At 37.7% G+C, this 22,629-nt stretch overlaps 1 protein-coding gene across 4 annotated transcripts in view; it reads left to right on the plus strand.

The window, feature by feature from the left end:
• The window catches only part of GRM1 (glutamate metabotropic receptor 1), a 181,561-nt gene that overhangs the window by 31,610 nt on the left and 127,322 nt on the right, over nt 1–22,629 (plus strand). For all 4 annotated transcript variants that reach the window (XM_063151534.1, XM_063151535.1, XM_063151536.1 and 1 more), the window contains exon 3: nt 6,221–6,470. In XM_063151534.1, the coding sequence (XP_063007604.1) occupies nt 6,221–6,470 (250 nt within the window). The remainder of the gene's footprint in view (nt 1–6,220; nt 6,471–22,629) is intronic.

Below are 22,629 nucleotides of genomic sequence, written 5' to 3' on the forward strand. Positions count from 1 at the left end.
GGTCTTCAGGACAGGGGAAAACCTCTAGTGAGTAGCAGTGATGTTCAACCTGGATTAAACTATCCTTAGGGGCCAATGTTTGCAGGACTTCTTTCTCTCTTCAAATCCACTCTACCTAGAGAAACTGAAATAGCCGCTTCAGCATTCTTTATAAAGCAGCTTTTGGGTTGTTCCTTCCTCTGTAAACCACTTAGAATGAAGGAAGTGGTAGTGGTTTTCCTTTTAAGCTTTGCAGTTTCACTGAGATTTTAGGTCAAGTGAAGTTTGTAAATTTGATGTTTTCTCTGCTGTTTTGTCCTGACTGGTAACAGAAACAGAGCCCACATCCAAGAGTATTCTACTTTTTGTAAAATAGCCAGTACTTTAGGGTTTGTGAAGTACCCTCATGGGCTACTTTCTTTGAAGTTGTCCCTTAAAGATACCTGAGGTGAAATTTACTGAGCAAAGGAAGCTTTCTCAACGTAACTTTCTATCTGAATTCTGAAAAGAAATGGTGCGGTAAAGGGCTTTAGGTAGCAAAGTCAACATTAGGTGTAGACAGTTCACTGAAAAAGAAAAAACAAATCCTACTTGGAATAACTTATAACTGGTAAAATGTAGCCCCTCCTGACATCAGTGGGATAGCCTTGAAAAAGATATTCTGGGGAAACATGGAAGTGTTGGATCCTTGCCCTTTTCCCTGTGACAAAGTCCAGCAGAGGCTGCATAGTGTCAGTTTGATGGCCCAGGAAGCTGTGTGCCAGCAAGGCTGCTTTCTATGAACACAGCATTTATGCTTGGGATAGACCACAATAACACACACTGGCAGATCCATTTCTACAACTTTTTGGAGTATTTTCATCAGTCAGGTACCTTCAGGGAATAAACATGGACTTTTATTTGTAACTCTCCCAGTCAAAGGTGTGGACAAATTGATGTGAGCGATTGAATTATTACAGCTTAGAAAGTGACTGCTTGTCATTTCAGATTCTGGAAGTTAGATGATTCTGTATGTGCTCCCAACTTGTTACTAACATACTAGCTTAAATCTGATGGCTGAAATTTTTTAGTTTGTAATCAACTAACAGTATACCCGTGATTATTTAATATGGTACTTGTAACAAATCCATTAAAAGCAGAGAATTCAATTCTCTCTTGTTTACTGACCTTACTCAAAGATGCTCCTGTGGCACAGGGAGGCATACCATATTACAGGAGTGAAAACTTATGCTCTTTCTGCCTATTTTTCTTTTCTGTTCAGTGGTCCCAAACTTTCCTGTCTTTTCAGATTTGTATTTGACTACTGTATAGTTACTGTCTTACTAGTTTTTACAAATTACTCTTACTAGTTTTTACAAATTACTACTGCAGTATGTCAGAGACTAACTTGACAATCAGATCATGTCCTTGCTTTGCTCTTCCCAAGTAAAATTTGCCTTTGCAGCAGTGAAGATTTTAAAAAGTTATTACTTGCTGGTATGTCACGCAGTCCTCTTGCTCTTATTTTCTCTGCCAAAAAGTAGTTAATTAGTCGAGTAAAAGAGATGTCTTGCAGTGAATCAATACTGAAAAATGAAACAGGCTTCATACCTCCAGCAAGGTGTTTACAAGCTTGGGAGAGGTGAAAAAAATCAGATCATAACATTAAGAGAGGAAAGAAGAAGACAAAAAATAGTTTCTCACTTGTTAATTTGAAAAGGGGAACTTTCTTGCAATATGACTTTCCTCTGTAGCACCCTACATTCAAACTGGAGCTTGTGGTTTTCTTATTTGGTGCATTACCTTTGTTGTGTGCTTGCAGGGTATAGGGGAGTTTGTGTACGCTCACTTTTGATCCAGGTTGTGGTTTGGTGCCATCTTATTGCAAAAGTCCCATACCTTCTTGGTGATTTCTCATGAGCACTTCCTCACAGCCAACAAACTCCACTCACCCCTCTCCTCACCTGGCTAACCCACCCTTTTGTAGCACTCGTCATCGGACACAGCTGTGGCCTGTTAAGGGCAGGCCTGTTCCTAATCTTTGGTGATTAGTACAGCTGCAGCTCCTCAGGTGTGAGCCTACCTTCTGCACTATCTTTATTTTCTTACATTCTATCCCTCCACAGTGGTTGTCATGGTTTAGAGGAATAAATGCAGCAAATAAGTCCCTAGTGGTGAACAGCAGGTGACCTCACCTGAAGAGATTACTCATGGCTGAGGTGGGTGAAGTAACTCTTGCTGCCATTCTTTTGTCATTTTAAGCGCATTGGAGCATTCTTCCAGGCAGAGTTCTCTGCTGAGGGTTTTGTCAGTTTTGTAGGTGTCTCTCTAAATGGGTCTTAAAAATGTAGTCGGTATTTCCTAATGGCACTTAAAGCAGAGCAAGAAAGAACAGTATCAGTCTTTCTCTTCAGCATTATGGTCTTGAAGATTTTCTTTTAAATGGTGATTAGCCTATATTTCAAGGAAATGTTCAGTTCAAATATGAATGATTCATATTTCCTTATGTTATTGCCCAAATAAATCAATGGCTGATTTAATTCAAATATAGAGATTAAGTGGGACACATTTTTTTTGTTTTCAAGCCCCCTGAAAACACAACACACGGTTCTATGGCTTGGGAAGACCCACACAGACATTCTATGCATCCCTTAAGAAAACAGTCTCCAGGATTCTCATAAACACTTCACTGCTGAGCTGTTTCTGCTTCATTTCATAAATGAAAAACAAATAGTTCTCTTGGTAAAGAGAATGGGGACAAATTTGCCAAACAGCTGTAATAAAGAAAAAGAACATAAACCTTTTAGATGGAGCTCATGGGTTCTACTCCCCACACTACTGAAGTGTTAATACAACCAAAGAGTGCTAGTTTCAGTATAGCTGTGGCAAAAATGTAATACTTACTGGCTCACAGGAGCAATTTATGAGGCTGATTTTTTTGTTAGTTTCTTCTTTTGTATGTCTTCTGTGGATCAAGATAACATCTCTGATTTTTACTACAGCATCCTAATGTTTTTATTAAGATATTTAAGGCATGTAATGTAATAAGTGAGAATAATTACCACTGTATGTAACTCTCAGCAGTATCTTTAGATATGTGGATCCATCTCAGAAATGGCCTTATCTTGAATTTCCTCAGTGGTGAAGCAAAGCTTCCTTTGGCAATGAAAGAAAAGTGTTATAAAAATCCTCTTGGTAAAATTGCAGTCACATCAGGTTTAGAATTTACCTTTATACTGCTGTACAGACTCTGAATGAAGCATTTAGGGAAAATGTGTGATTTTTTGATTAGGGTACAAGTTGAACAGACCTCAAAAAAGGTTAAAAAACGGCAAAGGCTGTTTGAGCCCCAATTGTAGGGCTCAAAGTATGTTACTGTCTCACCTAGTTTTGGGTAGAGGTCAGAAAGAAAATCACAATAATAATTATTTTGCCTTTCACAGCTGATCCTGGTAGCAAAAGGTAGTTTCAGATAAGATTAGATCTTTTATTCAATGGCTCTTTCAAAGGAAGAAAGTTCTTAGCCTGGGGCCCTGATGTAACTCTTCACTGACTACAATCATGAAGAGATTTCTTTCATTACAGGTTTCCCCTCTCAGCTGTCTGAGTGTGGATTGAAATGGATGTACCCACCAAGCTGGTACAGATGGCTCTGTTTTTGGCTATTGCACAGAATTAGCTGGTGCTTTCTATTCCATATATGCCCTTACATTGTCCATACCTCGGTAGCTGAGTGCATTGAACAATCTACGTAGCTTATGTCACACGTTCTTTTTCTCTCTGATCTTTTTCCCTGGAGGGGAAAGATGTGCGGCATGTTGTCTTGCTCTGGGAGCATGGCAAAGAGATTTTAAGATAACCTGCAGGGTCACCAAGTCTCATCTCTGGCTGTTGCAGAAACCTGCTTTACATAATGCTCTTGTGGGCTGAGCGAGCTCCACTCAAACATCAGACTTCTTTGTGCTGCTACTGGACAGCTGTTATGCCACTTTCATATAAGGATTGGATATCTTTCCTTTAGAGCTGCAGGTTTTTTGCCTTGTTTTTTGCCTATTTCATCTTGTGTTCATGTTGTTCTTGATCTTAATTAGCTTTTTCCCTTCTGGACTCTCTGTCACACTTACTGAATTTATAGACACCAATCTTTCTCTTAGCATATGTTTTGGTAGGCTGTTTTACTGTTAGTATGGGTTTGACTATGTCTGAGATAATTGTGATTTCATCAAAATTAAAGTTGAGAAAAATCAATCCAAATGGATTTAATTTTTCATTTCTTGCAACAATTAACTTGAACTACAGCAAAATTAGTGCTTTACTGATGTATGACACAACCCTTCTTTTAAAGTTTGGGTAAGAAACCTGCTATATATATATATTTATTTTTTAATATGCACTGCCTAAACATCTAATAGCTTTATTCAGTTTAGTCTCCTGTCCCTCCTTAGATAGGACTTTAAGACTAACCCTACTGGTTTCAAAGGAGTCTCTATTGAACAAATTTCCCACATGAAATGGGGAAATATATCCTGCTGAAACATAAAGTTCTTGCTAATGACAAGTCAGGGGTGAGGTTGTCCTGCCTCAGTCTGGAACTTGAGGCAAGTCATCAAAGCATCACGGCTCAAACTGTACTGCCTTGGAGTAAGTCCCTTGGTGAGTGCAGGTCCTGGCCTATAAATACCTGGAAATGGATCCACCTGGGTTGTTCTCAGCATATGACAAGGCCACAGGGTTTACCCAAGTACAGGGTTGTGGGATTGGGCTGTTTGGTGTTGAGTTCCCACCAGACACAGATCTTCCTCTCCTCCCTACACCCATGTAGGACTGCTGCTCAGGAGTACCTCTGGCTCACAGATAAAAAAGCAGAATTGACCTGGTTGCTGAGTATGATGTTGAGTCACAGGCTAGAAAAGAGGCCATTCTGCTGCGCTTGAAATTTATGAGAAACTAGGGCAGCTCAGTGCAAAGGGCCGGGGAACTTCAGTTTTGTGTTTGACACTAGACCTGTCAGGTTTGTCTGCAACTTAGTATGACAATGATGTCATAGTGTGTCTGCATAGTGTTGATCTGTGGAAAATGATCCATGTTTTTGGAAAAATGCACACATTTCTACTGGGCTTATACAGAGTGCCTGAACTGTCTCCTGCTGCATTTTCTTTCTGATGGCTGCACTTTTGAGGAGTTTTAATTTTTTTTTCTTTTTAAGAAATTTAGCCTTATTCAGAAGTCCCCCTCTTTGCAATTTGCTGTTTCAAACAGTTGCTGGAAACAGGGAAGTGTGACCTCCTCAATCACCCCTTGCTTGAAAAGACAGGATCTAGAAGTGATCAGCATATCTGATTTTACTTCCTCATTAGATGAAACATTATGGATTTGGATAACATAAAATTAATTATTCTCTTTTTGAACCATTTCTTGTTACTGTTAATAGATATGGGGTTTTTTTAATCCATCTGTTCCTCTTACGTGATGGGTGTTCATCATAAGTCCTGTGCTCATGTCAGGCATAAAATGTTCAAAGAAAACTTGGGGTTTCACCTGTTTCCATAGCAGAAGGCCCTCTGAGTTTTGTAAAACTGTTGTTTTGGCTTGCTGAATGTATAAACAGATGTGATTTTGAGAATCGGGTTTTATACATAGTTTGGACCATACAATTTAAGTATTTCTGCCTTAGAAAGGGTTATTTCTGAAGTTCTTTCAGTTAGAAAGTCTCCTATTCTAAGAGACACATCATCAAGCCTAAATTTTAGCTGTCATAAACATTGCTTGGTCAAATTAGACTTTGAAAATGTTACCAGATCAGCATGTTTTAAATGTGCATCCATCATTCATGTTCACTTTTGTGAACATGGACTGCATGTTACTCAGACAGCTTAGAATTAAATCCTATTTTCCTTTTCCTGTCACTGTTTTGCTAAATTAGCTCGGCTGTGGGTTATGCCATAGAAATGTCAATAAAACTTCACTCTTAGTGTCCGTTCTGTCCCTTTTTCTACCTATCCATTCCTTGTTTAACATCCCCTTTACTCTCTGTTGTAAGTCAATGTAAGTAGCCCCTCCCAGAACTGCCGTCTCCAGTTCTGTTAAGACCTACAGATACATGGATATCCTGTTGTTCCACTGAACTCTGAGGATGTTCACTTTGATGGATCTCTTTTGCTCTTCCTTCTACTAATGCTGCTTGATTTTGGAAGGGGAAACTATCACTTTCCCATCACAATTCAATAGTTTGTTGTTTTTTTTTTTTTTTTTTTTTTAATAGGAAATTATGGGGAAAGTGGAATGGAAGCCTTCAAAGAGTTGGCTGCCCAAGAGGGTCTCTGCATTGCTCACTCTGACAAGATCTACAGCAACGCCGGCGAGAAGAGCTTTGACCGCCTGCTGCGCAAGCTGCGGGAGAGGCTGCCCAAGGCCAGAGTGGTGGTGTGCTTCTGCGAGGGAATGACTGTCAGGGGCATCCTCATCGCCATGCGCCGCCTGGGGGTGCTCGGCGAGTTCCTGCTCATTGGAAGGTAAGGCTCTGAGCGTGCTGTCTCTGCCTGTCCTCTCCCTCCTGGCCTGTAGGGAGGCCTTTGATTTCAGAACTGTGCAGCTTAGGCTACCGGTGATTTCCATATTTAATTGTCTATGGCATGAAAAGTGGCAAGGTGGTGGAGCAGATTCTCAGGAAGGAGATATGATGATGTGTGCCAGCTTGATTAGTGGTGATAGCTTTTGCTGAACTAAATATTAATAACTTTTTTATATGGATATATGACATTATCAGTTTTGTGCTTTTGCACACTCTAGACGAATGTTTCACGGACTTATTTTTAGAGCTGAAGTAGGGAGTGAAAAGTTCTGATTTCAGTATATGATCTGTGGCATGTGACAAAATTTTATGTGTTTGAGTAATGATGACCCCTCATAATTTGAAACTCCAATTACCAAGTTTTTTTGATTACTGGAACTTTTTTTCCAGTCTCATGATTATAACCTTGCATTCTCAGTTGCACACTTTGCTGTGATCTTTGCTATTGAAAGCTGGGGCACTGATATTATGCAGACTGGTTTTGTTTTTAAAATGTCAGAATTGCTGATGGCTAAATGAGTATGTACGTGTGTTTTTATATCACCAGAGTAACAGTGCAGGTGCATATTGGGCAGAAAAAGGCAGTTTTTATCAAAATGAGAATGGCTGCTTTGCTCTACTAGAGTTTATCTTTGTAGGTAATCACTGAAATATAGTACATTTAGTTCTATCATGCATTTTATCCACAATTTCATTTTTTGTGGTATTTCTTATTTTGAGGCTTCTTTGACTTTCACCTTGATTTCTGCAATGTCTTTGTCCACTTTTCTGTCTTGATGAACATTGCTCAAATGATGAGGATGGATATTTTCTGTCTTCCATGTTGGATTGATAATGTCTGCTTTAATCCTTTTATTTACTCTCTGTTTCTTTATTTGTAATTTTAACATTCCTTGAAGGAATGTTTAATTATTTCAAGGCCTTTGTCAGTTGTTTCCATGCCTACTTAGCTTCTGCTGTCTTTTAATCCTGACTTCTATTTGTCCCATTCTTTCCCTAAAGTCTTTGTGTCTGCATTTGTGACTGAGATCCTCTCCTTTTGGTCTCTGCTGTGGTATTGTCTTCCCCTGACTGTATTGCTCCTCAAAACCCACAGTTATCATTTCTACAAGTCAGATACTTACTCTGGCCTAAGGAATAGACTGAAAGCATTAAGTCAATCTCATCAACTTTTTGTTGCAGTCCTTGTTTGCCATCTTTTTGAAGCTGAGGTTCTAGAGTATCTCCAGAAGGTTGTAAAGATAAGATGTAGCACATTTGGACAACTGTCAGCAGTAAAATAAAACAGAGGAAGACTGTATTGAAAATGGTATGTTCCAGATTGTGCACATGCAAGTGCACATTTAGTTCAAGTGCATAATTTAGTTTGCAGCAGTTGAAATGAATAATGGAAGGCTTTGGAAGTGACATGTTTTATGTACGGGTTTTCAGTGACTAGAAGAAACTGAATATAATAAAATTAGTCTCAGTGACAGCATCCCTGGTCTTTTAGTAAACACCCTGAAGCTTTGGGCAGTGCTGTGCTTTCTTCGTGTGTCTCATTGTTCACTGATTTTGTTGCTCCCTCTTGATGCTGATCATACTGAGAACCAAATAAATTAGACCTCATACATTAAGCCACAAACCTTGGGTTCCTATTAAACCACTCAATCCCCTACTCCTTGGATATGTGGAATATTTAAGCTTTAAATTTTGGCTCTGAGCCCTTACCAAACATAACACTGGTCCATAAATTTCAGTTGTTTTTCTTAGAATTTGTTCAACAGTGTAGTTCTGAGCTTTTTGTCAGAAATGCCCACCTATTAAATGGAATAATGGAATTTCTTTGGAAATCACTACGTATTTTTCAGGTAAATTTTTCACATACCCTTCCTTTATGCTGGCAGTTGAGTATGGGAGACTCCTTTTTAGGGCTGAATGGGTTCTGTCAGTTGTAAAACAGGCTGGTTATTGCTTTGCATAGTCTAGATTGTGCACGACAGCTGGTTGAAATAAAAAGTATTATAGGGCTTGCACATGTTCTTATGTGCTTGCAGAACTAAAAGAAAAGAAATTTTCTTTGAATTGTCTTAATTAAGTGATTTTAAAAAATGGCAAATTAGCAAACTTGTGAATAAGTAAGTTGCAGTGGAACTGCAGTGCTATGAATTTGGTCATCTATATACAAACAGGAACCAAGGCACACATTAATGTTACTTTGATGTGCTATTCAGTCTTTTTTATTCAAGTACCCAGCTAAGCAAAAAAACTAAGAGCCTTTTAAGAACATTCTTTTAATTGAAGGAAGTGAGAGTGAATGAGAAATCAAGATTTTTTTTTTTCAATCATAAGCTAAACAAAACCTTTAGTTTACCCACAGGTTTATTATCAGCCACATTTTATCAACCCCGCACTCTGCTCTGACTCACTGTAAAGAGGGAGCCTTTGCAAAGGAACACCTGGCTAAATAGTTCTCTTCCTGCTACATCTTCAATACTGCTATTTGTCAAAGTAGACAGGAACAGCTTAGCTTAACTAAATTCATGCTATCAGAAAGAGATCTGGGAAATAAAATTGACTTCTGTTTAATCCTAAGTTCAGTCTCCTTTACTACTGGAAGTGGGAGTCTGTTATTTTAGTGAGAAGGGAATTCCTCTCTCTGAATCTGGAGGGAGCTGGAATTAAAACAGTACAATAGATGAGGTTACAATCCTGCTTGAGGCAGAATGGCAGATAGTCTGAAATTGATAGTGTTGAAATATAGCAGAGAATGAGTAAGAAAATTTATTAAACTATGAAATGATGATGATAAATTTTGGAAGAGGCTGATAATGAAAGGGAAAGAAGGCAAAACTTGGTCATGGCTTTTTGTATAAAAAGAAATAATAGAATAGAATTGGAGTAAGCAAAGGCAAAAATTATGCAAAAAATTTAACTGTACTCTTATGGGAGTTCAGGTGATAGCTCTTTTAGCAGAAATTAGTTTTGATGTGAAGAGATTATGTAGGAAGATGCTCAACCTCAGGTTTCTAATCATGTTTATGCAGGCCACTGGGTTTTATATTACTTAATAAGCATCAATTAGATTTTGTGAGAATTTTGCAAGATTGATGAATGTCCTATATATCCCTTGAGATTATGCATCAAGAAAAGGTGTGTAACTGACTTTTCAGAATCCATATGGGTAATGCAAAGCAGAAGATAAACAAAAGAAATAACCAGTTTTAAGAGGTACTCTGAGCTCATTGGAGAAGAGAAATTTTTAGATTAATAGTTGGAAATTAATATGCTCTTTCACAATTTGTTCTCAGACTCCTACACTCAATGGTCTGTGTAAAAGTACAAAGAACTTTACAAAGGAAGGGTTATATTAATGCACATGCTAGTTTTCAGTACAGTCCTTTGTAGAAGGTACTGCTTTACTTCTGTAGGCTTTCTGATGCTTTACAGCCTCCAATAATGCTGCTGTATGGGCTGTTGTAGAACTATAAATTTTAAGTGTCAGTAGAGCAATCTCTCAAAGTTTGAATGCTTAGCAATGAAGGTCTGGTTGGATTCTCTGTCTACCCATTTTGAAGAGCAATTCTGTTCTTTCGATGTATCTCATAAAACTCATTTAGCATAGGATGATGGAGCTTTCAGAGTACCTACTGTGGTGAATTTTCTTCTGACTGCTCCCCCTTCCAAAGCCAATATAAATAATGGTTATGGCATTTAAATTCATACTTACTAAAATATTGACAAAGCATTATCACTGTAAACTGTTTGGTCCTATTATCTGATATTTCTGGATAAGTGGAACTTGATTGCATCCAAGTGCAAGAGTAAACAATTTGTTGGTGTGTTGACAGAGAAATGTGACCTGATGTGGTCAATCCCTGGGCAGCAGGGTGTGTGGGAGAATTTTGGCAGATGCCTAGGGCAGTTATTACCTTCCAAGGCCTGGGATTTTATGGGAGAACACACATGTAGTCCCACTGAATTGGTATAGCATTTGACAGCATTTGACAGGGGAATGCTTTGCCTACCCCAGTCAGACCCCTCAGTTCCTTAGCACTGAGACTATTGAGCCTTTTTCAGCTCCATCACAGCAGAGGAAGGAGAGCCTCTGCACTTGAGGACACCATGGCTAAGGCAGGCACCCAAACCCTATGCAGAATAATCACCCCAGCTGTCAAAAAGTGGTAGCAGAAGCTGACAGATCCATAACATCATTTAGTGAGGGAGGAGGAAGAATCTGGTCAGGAAGCTGGGCTTTCTGCAAGGAAGCAGGAGAAGGAAGTGACCAAAGTTTCTCTCTGTTTGAATATATTTAATTGGCAAAAAAATATTTTAATTTGCCCCAAGCTAAGTTTTCTGCCTGTGATGGTAATTTTCTGTATTTTAACTTGTGAGATTTTTTTCTCTCTGTTTTCTACCTTTGTTCTGTTCAGTAGGGTAGCTGGCAAGTGGCTGGGTGAGCATTTGGCTGCTGACCAAGGTTACAGATGACACAGCTTGCAGTGCCAAAAGCGTGATGTTATGTATTTGTCCTTCATTCAGCTCTGACATCACAAATAACATAAGAGTATCACAAATACTACCTCACATAGGTGGCTTAGAAGACTGCCTGCCTCTTGCTCCCTCATGAGTCCCTGGCTCATGCATTCCTTATCAAATGACTGAGAATGTTCAACTGCTGATGGAATATTCTTCATAAGGGAGAGGACCATCAGAGGATATGATGCATAAGGACTGTTCTTTTAAATTTGACTAGCTGAAAGAAAGATGCTGGACTCTGCTGTCCAATGCACCATGTCTTCATCACTTGGGCTGCCCCATATTTATGAAAAATCAATGACAAATGTTCACATTTTCCTAAAGCAACTGAAATGTTTTGCAGGGCCAATATGTTTAATTCCAGTAAGAATAAACATTGCTATTTTTAGGTATTTATAAGATTACAAAGAAATCAGTAAGAACCAACAATATATTGTCAATGGGGGAAAGACCCTGCCTTGTGCTAGCACAGATTATCTAGGATAGCTTTGGGCCTTATAAAACTAATAAAAATAGTAGATATGGTACAATGTTGCTCATAATACTGTTTTATGCCAACTTGTTATGAATGAGAATGTGTTAAGAAAACTGCTAGTAATTTAGCACTGCCAAATATATATGATTGAACCCAAACCATTCATATTCCATGTGCTGTTCTTTGAGAGGGCAGTCTGGGTGGTAAAACTCAGAGGTTTGAAAGTACAAAGTAAAGATGACAAGACAATTTTCATGCTGAAAATAATAAGAAAATTAGTAATTTAAGATCCAAAGGTTTACTTTCCATACATTTTGCTGCAAGAAACGGGACTATTTTTTCTTCCTGGTACCTCCATGACCAAAGATGTTTAAAATGACTAGTTTTAATGTTTCTGTTGTTGACACTCCAGGTTAATGGAAGACCATGTTTAAATAAATGTTTAGATATAATCAGTTTAGCTAGGTTTGGATTGAAATTCATGGATTAAAATTGAGGTAGCTTCTGCGAAATGCTGAAATAAGTCATTATCATTTTTTAAATCCTTTCAGAGTCTAACTGAAGTTGGCATTTAAACAAAGTATTGTCAATTAAGATAGTCCCACCTGGCAACATCTAACCATTTCTTGAACATTATCCAGGTTTGTAATGGGATCCACTGCTAACTTCAAAGTCTGAGACCTCAGAGCATGTCCCTAGAAAATTTTATACCTTTTTCATGGTTCCTTTAGTAGTTGCAGTCTATCACCTGTTCACTATGACAAGGATTTATAATCTGTGTGGATGAAAACAGAATTACATGATGCAAGAAGACTGAGCAAGCATATTTTGTTTACTGTCTAAACTACAATAACACCAATCCATGTCAAAATGGCTTGCATATTAAGCGCAAATTAAATAGCAGTATATTTGAGCAGAACTGCATTTTGAGTCTTAAAAAAAAGCAATGCTCACTTTTACAGAGACCAAAGGATACAAGAAGAATACATATTTTTTATGGTAAGTGGGATTTATGTATTGTTGTGGGCAATTTTTAAAATATGGGGGCTGTTCTTTTGTCTTTTTACTTCTTGCTTCTATGTGATGTGAGTTAAACTAGGTTTTGTATGTAACTAAACCTCTTTCATATGGGCATCCAGAATTAGTTTTAAAAACATGTAGTAACCCTTACCTATTTCTGTGTATGCACTCAGTGCTTTAAATGAGGATGAAATGTACAGAAGTTGTAGGTAAGATATTGGTGTTTTGCAAATGATTATTAAAACACCAATTTATAAGTTAAGATATTTTAATAAAGTAAATATTTAGTCAGTTTTTTGAAGTGATATGAAAGCTTTCTGGCTTGACAAAAAGGATGTGAAAACCTGTTTTAAACAATATACACTGTTTAATGGTAGCCATTAACATACCTTTTCCATAAATGAGAGAAAGTAAAGGACTGGTGTTTTTTTTGCTTCTGAAGATGTAATGGAATTGATTATGAAAGCAAAGGAATTGTATCTTTTACTTGCTTAAGTCACTGGAATAGGAGAGGAAAGAAAAACATACAACTAAGTGTCTTAATAAAATTACCAAATGTTATGCTTGAATTTTATGATGGTAAAATTTGTGGGGAAAAGCCCTCACATTTCTAGATTTCTTAAAACTTCTGGGATTCTAGCACAGTTTATGCTTCTTACTTAGCAAAGGAAAGCTAGGGCTTGGTTCAGAGTTTTCAAATTGTCTTGGCATGGGTTCTTCAGGAAAAGGTATCTAAGCTAGTAATGTCCAAGTGAATGTAAGGAAAGACCAGCCTTGACAGAAGTAATTTACCTTGAAGTTTTCTGCAAAGGTTTCCAACCCTGAAAATGTGCAAAAGTTCAGGATCTGCTTGTTGTCGATGAACTGGTGTGGATGTTGGATAACTGAGTTATTAAGTAGTGCTGTGTGTTAAGGGTTTATTTATTAGGCAATATATGTTTCATCATGCCCCTGCAGAAAACAGGAGCTGGATGGCTGCTGCTCATCTGGAAAATGATGTTGTACTTTCATGTGAAGAAATCATATTGAATGATGTTATTTCAAGGGTCTTTGCATAATTTATGTAGGGCTAGACTTTGTCAGGCATATCTCTGTGAGGCTAAGGTTCTTCATAAATGGTTAAGAACCAAAGCAAAGTTTATTTTTCTTGCAACAGTTAAAATAAGACCCTAATACTGTGGCCTTTCAAATTTCTAGTTTACTTTCAGTTTCTTTTAGTGTGCAAATAGAAATGAAACTTATAGAAGTTCTGATAACAAACATGAGCAACACCCTCGCTCAAAATGTAAAATTCTATAGTTTTTTAAGGTTTATTTTCTTAATTCTAAGCAGAAAATTAATCACCTTTTTTTAAGAAGAAAAACAGAAATTGAAGATTAATCTTATCTGGAATAATCATAACAATTTTTATGAATTATTATTTAAGAATAATTCTTGTTTCTTGATATATCTTGGTATAAAAATAGATTTTTCTCTTGCAATATTGGAATATATATAGTCAACTGTTTGTAACAGTTCCAGTTTTTGGATCACTAGAAGAACATTGATGATAGGGTTAAATTATTGACTGAAGATGATGATAATTGTCTGAGCTGTACCCATACAAACAACACTTATTTTGACAGGCACAAGCACACCAAGGGGAAAATAATTTATGTTGCAATTTAAGCACCTTTCTCCTGCATTCTGGAAAGGAGGGAATGAAAAGCTTGAGAGCTCCTTTGAATAATCAGTTGGCTGCACTTTCAGTGCAGAAACTTAGTGCTTGTTTAAACCTTTGGCTCATTAAGCAGAGAAGGCAAAATAAAGAGCAGGGTAGGATGCTGTGGAGAAAGGCCATATATTTTTATATATTGCCTGTTTTTCATTAATTTTTTCCCTTCCTTTTACAAATGCCCTTAACCTTATGGCCTTTGCTGGAGAACCCTGGTACATTTCCAAGGCTGGAAAATGTGCACAACTTTCAGCAGTCTGAGGAGCTGAATTCATCTGAAGGGAGGCTAACCCTGAAGCATCCTCATGAACATGCACTGTGAAAATTTTAGGTCATGCAAATGTTGTAATCTGGCAGCCAAATACATTTTGTCTCAAAAGCAAAAATTAAAGTGACTACAGGCAATTGACCCATGTTGATAGATTCTTAGTCTGTTGGTTTTATGCTGAATTTTTCAGCCAAGAAAAATCTTTTCAGTTTCTGAGGCATAACTGGGCTTTAGGACCCAATGATGTCAAGAATTTGTTTCACAAAGTCAAAGCTGGCTCTTTCATGTTTCACTATTGCCTTTTCAGCACCACCAGCCTGTTCTGCTATAGGACTAAAAGACTGTGGACTTAAAGACTGGCCAGCTCTTGGCCACATATCATTCCAGTCTTTACTTATCTGCATCTTAGTTCAGTTATTTGTACCTCAGAGAGGGAGAATCAAAAGCAGAATTTTGCTTCAAATTCTTGCAAATTCACTGCTGCCTGATAAGTGACCTGGCACTTATTTTAACTGACTTTAAACCACATGCATTATTCACTATGAGCTATTTGTGGGTAAGCTTTGATACCTAGGGCTCATACAGTTATTTTACATGCTGGTGATTTGGTTGTATTTATTGCTGGTGGTGGGGTTGTATTTATTCATTCAGTTTTAAGGGTTTTTTCCTTCCTGGCCTTCTTTGAGGGTAATACTGGAAGGATGTAATGCAAGTCATAGCTAGAAAGAAAAATATACTACTGTTGTTTTGCTTAATAGAAATGGAGTGAGCTCTTTTCTTCTGCTTTGCAGAATCAAACTCAATTCCTTCTTTTCATTGCTAAGATGAGGCTTAAAATCATCTCTTGCATGTCAACAGGATCAGGAAAGCTGCATAATAGGTCAGATTTAAGCAATTCTGTATGCAGAAATAAGAATGTGAATGTGACTCCAGTTGTGATTTCTGCTTATTTCTCACAGCAGGGTGAATAATTTTAAGTTGCTATTTATAATCCATAATTTTTCTCTACTCTTCCTTTGGTGTACCTCTGAACATACACTTTTAGCTACATCCTTACTGTCATATATTACTTGCATTCTTCATTTCCTTGCATACTGTATTTTGTTCTTGCATCTTCATCCATCCTTTCTTGGTCTTTCTCCCCCATTTACCTGAGTCTGTACTTTCTTGAACCCTCAAGCACCTGTTATTTTGTGTAGTAAAAAGTCTGTAGTGCTGGTGTAATTTCCTTTCTGTTAAGTCATGAAGAGTTTTAGCATTTCCCTAATCAGGAATGGAGATAAGCAAAACTTGCTCTTGAAAATCTTACTCATATAAAGGAGATGCTTGAGGAACAGGTTAATTTCATGACTCTTCTTTTGTGTTAGGCAGATGAGCACCCTACACCTAAAGCCATAATTAAACAAACCTACCAATTTAGGAATGATGTAGCCTCTTTTTGTTTGTGGATGTGCAACAAGCAGTCAAAAAAAAAGAGGCCCTCCCACTCAAAAGTAGCTGTGCAGCTGTGTAAGACTGTTCCTTGTGTTGTTTTCAATTGTTCTTGATGGGACTTTGCATTATTATTGCTATTAAAAATACAAGATGGATTTGTTATCATATTAACCACTGTTGCCTTTAAAGACCTGAAATGCTGTAATTGCCTTGAATCTGGACTCATAAGCCATCCCTGGTATTTTAAAACCAAGTTCTGAGGAGAGGCAAAGGTGTAAGGGAGAGAAAGTAGGCCAGTGCTCTGACTTTGGAGGTTGACAGCTGATCATTCTCAGAGTTGCAAGCTGAGTGCATGTGGGGACTCACTAAGAGGTAGCATAATGCAAGCAAACAAACCAAATGCTGCAGTCTATTGAAAGCACTGCTGCTAAGGCCAGTGCCCAGACTGGTTTCCAGTGGAACACCTACAGTACAAGACTACAACTGTTAATCTGCTTGCATCTCAAAGGAATTGTCTCAGCTGAGTGATTACACCGTATTTTAAATGAACCTTAACAGCAATGGGGAGCTTGCAGCATTTACAAGGCACTCTCCATTGTCTCTAAGTTTAATAAAAATAGAAGATGATAGAGGACAATGTTTCTCGAGAGGTCTATGTCCAAGTATGACTGATTTCTTTTATCTGTTTGCCATTATGTTAACGGGAAAACTTCTTACATGGGGAGACTTAACTCAAGTAATTGTACAACCAGCTATTCCAGTAGGGTAACAATTGCAGTTTTAGAGAGATATAGGCATAATTAAGAAGGAGGAAAGATAAAAGCTAAGAAAAGAGAAGAGATAGCACTAAAATGCAAGACAGAAAAACATCCATTATAGGGAGGCAAATAGAATGTGGAAGTGGGGGAAGATGATTTATAGAAGTCTTTATGTAAGACAGAGATGAAGTGTGATAGAGATTTGGTTACAGGCAATGATTACTTTTTTCTGATCTAGACTGAGGTATGTTAAGATACATGAAAAAGCAGAATCATGATTCCAAATAGAAAAAGTGGTGGACTCCTAGCCCATCAGGCTTCCATACAAGAATGCTTTTGCTGAACTGAACCTCTGCAGTAAAATATCAGGGGCTGAATTCTGTTTTCATGCTGCTGTGAAACATGAGTGACACTCTGGGCTCCTAAAGCAAGTGTGAAGTAAGAATATCTTCCTGAAATGAAGGTCTTACCTGTAAAAAAAGAGAAATATCCATCCATTCTAGGCTTGTGTTTGTCAGTGGTAAATATTCAGTGCCTGTGATTCAAATTAAGATCTTTTACTTCTACTCTTTTTTTTTTCCCTCTGTGAAGCAATGTATCTCCTAGAATGTTGTCTGGCTATTTTGTTTTCAAACCACGTGATTGACATTTCTTGTAATTTTCATCCTTGGTGTAGAAAGTCCAGATGCTGTTCTTGTTTAGAACTTCCTAAGCTATTAACTTTGAGAAAAAATAAGTGGTGCCCATGAGTTCCCAATATTAATCTGAATATAAGAGAATGTCTTTGTACTTTACACCTGCTGGCTTTTAATTAAACCAAGTCTTTAAACTGGAACAGGGAAAATGAGTCTACCTGGACTAATTTTCATAATTTATGCTAGACATAGCATCATGTTTGTTCTCATGTCATTTTCTAACTAAATGCACTGTTTTTAAAGTCCTGCATGCTACAAACACTCTGGGGAAAGGACAATATTTTAGGTCAGTGAAATGCCATACAAAGAGGGGTAACCTTGGCTCATAACTGAGTTTGTTAAATACTACTGCTACTCATGCAAACAGTAATAATATTTAAAGCTGAATAAAAATATTTTAGCAAATAATGTGTAGGAGAGACCAAACATCAAGCAGAAGAGGAAGATGAATTATGTGTGCTTCCAAAAATGTTATTTTGATGTTGCATGAGGGTCATGGCCTCACTGCTAAAGTGCAGGTGCTCAATATCAGCAGGAGCAGCTGTTCGTCAAGTCCTGATAACCATGGAAATAGCTTGACTGGGGGTCTGGAGAAGAAAGTGTTTATTAAGGTGCTGTGGGTCTTTGAGACTGTATAGGCACACTGATAAAAGCTTCTATTTCTCTGACAGAGCTCCAGAAACAGATTCTGCAAGGTGATGGAGACCTACCTAAAGTCTCCTTTTCCTGGCTTAAGGCAATGAAAGTTGTGCTATCAAATCTAGTTGTTCATCTTTTAAAAATTGAAGCTTTCCTTAAGCCAGAGTCCTTGGATTAGAGAAAACTGGATTTGTGATCCCTTTGTAATATTCAGAGTTCCTTGTAATCAATGATTTTGAGATTGCATTTTCCACTAAAGAATGTGGCTGTTCCCTTGCAAGGTTTTCTCCCAGATTAAAATTTACTTTTCCTGTTAACCTCAAATCCCCTTGAGTCCCTAGACAAACATATCTTCATATACCTGCTCCTTACCTAGCCAAATTCTCCAACTCTCTGCTTCTGGCATGCTCTAAAATAAACTTCGTACATTGTTAATGCCTAAATCTGCAGCACAGTGAAAGCTGAAATAGGGGAGACACTCCGAGTATAAATTGAATTTAACGTAAAAATGAGACATCAACTCTTGTATTTTCTGTGTTATTACATGTTGTATGTAACTTAATATGGAGCTTTGGGATCCATTAAATGAAACAGCCAAAAATTTTCAGACTGAGAAGCAGAAGGAGCCTTGCTGTGTAACTGAAGTCTCCCCTTGAGGCAGGCAGTGATTTGCATCCGTCTTGAAGGAGTCAGGTCGACTGATCATTATGGAGTATATGAAGGGCTGAATGATAGGGGCAGATGTACAGGCAGAAAAGCAGCTGTGCAGTGCTTCAAATTATATGTATGTGTTTTCTTGGCTTTGTTACATACAAAACCAGTTTATGCTGCAGTGGGTGGTAGCCCAGGAAAAACAAACCTCAGGGCCTTCCTTGGTTTTTGAAAGGTATGCACCTCCAGTTGCTTTTCTCCCTGCTGGATTTTCAACGATCTGTACAAATGATCGATTTTATCATCTTTTTGAAAGTTTAGTGGCTGAACTAAGCATTCTGGAGGCAATGCTTATAGCAACCTGAAACAATTTTTAATGACTTTAATAGTTTGTTTCCTTTTTTCAGCAGGAAGAAGAATTTTATTCTTTGCCAACACAAACATTTCTTCCTAAATCCAGAGCAATCTTGTGTCAATTTCAAAACAAATATGCTATTTCAAAATAGAAAGTCAGAATGCTCCTATTTTGAAAATGCTGAAACAATTTCTTCTAGAAACTGTCAAAATAAATTGTCATAACATTTAACCCTCCATCATTTCCAAATTGGTAAATAATTTTGATTTCCTCACAAGTGTAATTTCCAGCAGATGTATTATTCATCCATTTTTTTAGTTTTATTTATGCTTTTGAAATCCTGGCTGTTAGTGACTCCACAGATCAAAATCTATCGCTGTTTTCACTAGTCTGAGTCTCCATCCTGCTCCTATGGATAATTATAATAATACAAGCCTCCATTTTTTTTCTCTTCTGTGACCTACACAAATGCAATGTAAGTTATGTGGACTGAAGTTCTCAGGAGCATGGGAGAGTGCTACATGGATTCACAGCATCATGCTGATCCTGATAACCATCATCTAGGTTTTTGGCTCCCCATAGAATTACTTAGCTTCAAAATCCTTATGTAATGTCAGCTTTCCTTTTATCCTTAAGGAAAGTGTTGATCTTTGGCAAAGTTATCTAGAAGATGTCCAAAATGCCAAAAGGGAGTGTTCTGTAATAACATGGAGCAGTGCTGTGAAAATACAAAGCTTCTGTCTGAGATTGGCCTTAGGAGATAGGGCATAAGGTATGCAGATTAGCTTCTGGCTTCTCTTATCAACACTCATAAAAATATGCGCATGAGAGCACAGGATGAACACTCCCTAAACATGTCCCTAGGAAACCGCTGCAAACAGGTGCTGCAGCACAGAAACTCCATGATGTGTGCAATGCTCTACCGGCAAAAGGAGGACACACCCAAAGAGGAGCTTGCCCAGCTTCACAGCCCTCCTTTCAAAGGTTAGGATCTTCCTGCAGTACCAGAGCAAGGAGAGCAGTCATGCTAAGCTCTATACACGTGGCCAAGTTGACCTCTAAAGGCACCTTCTTGTCTGTCCATCTCCCTGCCTCCCTACTGCATTTGCTACAGGAATAGGACATAGGCAGTCATTCAAAAGTCCAGGTTCCAACATCAGATAAAGAGGTTAGAAAGCATATATACAGAAGGAAACAAATAGTTTTTTCATTAAATTCTTCTGCCTTTCAGGACAGAAAATGATCCTGTTCTGGCACCATGCCTTCTGTTGCTGAGAAAGGAGGGAATTTTTTAAGTAAAGAGACAATAACCTCATTTCTCTTACCCTGGTAAATATGGGGGCCCTGTTAAAGTAAACGAGAGCTGCAGGTCACCTTCTGGTGTAGGGATTTTTGTATCTTGGACACTTTGATCCTCTGGGATATGTAGAGGTTCCTCCCATGTAGGCTTCCCACTTTTGTCCTCACATTTCTTCCTGAGGTTATATGGGCAAGGGCAGGGACAACATTCTTGTTCTGGATAGATTTGCTTAAAAAAGGCAGCAAATATGAATTAGGCTCTGGTTTTAAATTATTACTCCAACAGCATGCGCTTAGGATTTAACATTTTATTCTGGGCTACTAAATAGCAATTTTCTAGTATAAAATGTAAGCAGTAAGATTCTATTACAGTTTAAAAAGTGGCACAGAGTAACATATAGTAGGGTAGCAAAGAATGAGCAAAGTTATTGTCAATATATCTTTATCTTGACTCTAATCATGCTAATTAAGTTGCCTACAGCAGAGAAGGGAAGAAGATTCAGAAACAAGCTGAGACTTGCACTCATAAAGGTCAAAGAATTAACTTGATTAAAAAAGCCAATAGATGTATTTATAAGCTTTGTATAGAATAAAATGTTAGCTGTAGTCATGGAGGAAAGTGATATAATTTTATAGCAGTGACAAAGTCTTGAAGAAATTGAAAACCAGCATTTCTTGTGCTTCTTTTATCTGCATTAGTGTCTTGGTCCTTTTCTAGGTGTGCAGTAAGAGGTTATTTGTAATTTTCTTTCTGAATTCAGTGTAATTGAGATAACAGTTTGTTTTAATAAATAGGCCACCTATTTTGGCTTTTTCAAGACAGAATATGATTTTGGTCTAATCTTTATTTTTATATTGTCTTTATAGGCACATATTTCATACAGCTAGCATATGTGATTTCCTTGTTGTAAGAGTCTGTTGCATGTTATTATTCATTTACTCACTCTATGTTATATTTAATGTTTTCTTTAAATTCTTTCTTTGTTTTGTCTCATGCTCAAAGAGCTAATCTTTAATTGAACATCCACAGTTTCTCCTATAATTTCTGGAGCACATCTATGCACCAAAATATTTGTTAACCAGCAGATAAATGTGTGACAATAAAATACCCAACCAAACATTCAGAAGTGAAAAAGGACCATTTAGTTAGGTGCTTCCTTGCCATTTCTCAAGTTGTATGCTTCCTATTGTCTAGCTTTTCATATCCCTTCAGAAAATAAATTTAAGTTTGGGAAATACGTGTTTATATAATTTACATGCATTTCTTTGTTAGAAGTAGCATCCAGACTCCTCACTTGTACATAACAAGAAGGTAGATTTGTGATGTTGAGGCATTTTTGTTTTGGTTAACTTTTCATCTAGTTATGAGATGGGACTAGCGCCGCTAGGACGTGGAGCTGTACTTGACAATCCCTGGAAAACTAGTTGAAGCTGGGGCTCTTAACTAAAATTGAAGAGTCCTTGTGGCTTCCCTTTTTAGGGAGAGAAAGGTCTGAAGCTGTCTCCAGTCTTTTGTGGTACTGTTGGTGTGGGAACCACTTGACCTCAGGGTGGTGATTCAGGATGCTGGTTCATAGCTGGGACCAGCAGTGCTGGAGGCTCTTTTGTTGGCACTGAACCTCATGAGAGTGAATCTCTTGAGAGCTTGGTCAGTCTCTGGATCCTTGGGCAGCTGCCTTGATATATCTGGACTCCTTTTTGTGTTGTGGTTTTGGTTGAGTGGTACAAAACCTCTGGTTTCTCTTTTGTTGTAAACCAGATTTCTCCTGAAGCTTGACAGCCTGTAATGATAGAACCTGGCACTGATGCAGTGTATTGAGCTTTTCTGCAACTAAAAATTATGTACTTTTAAGTGCTAGGTATTTTATATTGAAAAAAAAATGCTTTTAAAAATTAGTAGTTGAAGTTTCTCAAAGGGAATGAATGTCAGAGGGAATTTTTGGGCTATTTTAGAGAGAAAACAGGACTTAGATTTATGATTGGGTTTTTATCAATGCTGAAGTTAAGGACTGTATCATATTTGTGATAATAGAACAGCAATTTGTCTTTACATCTACAATCAGTTTGGTATAAATACATATTGAAAATTAAGAAGAGAATTTTAACTTTTCAACTTCAAATAAGACTAATTTCCTGAATCTATTGTTTGTAGTGCAAAATTAGATTATGTACATTGAATTTACACCAGCACTCAGACTAGGCATACTTAATGCAATTGATACAGCTGGCTGAAAGGGGGATATATTTTAAAACAAAGACAGATGTGAATCAGTG

The sequence above is a fragment of the Melospiza melodia genome, chromosome 3, assembly GCF_035770615.1.
Source record: "Melospiza melodia melodia isolate bMelMel2 chromosome 3, bMelMel2.pri, whole genome shotgun sequence".
In the NCBI taxonomy this organism is placed as follows: Eukaryota; Metazoa; Chordata; class Aves; order Passeriformes; family Passerellidae; genus Melospiza; species Melospiza melodia.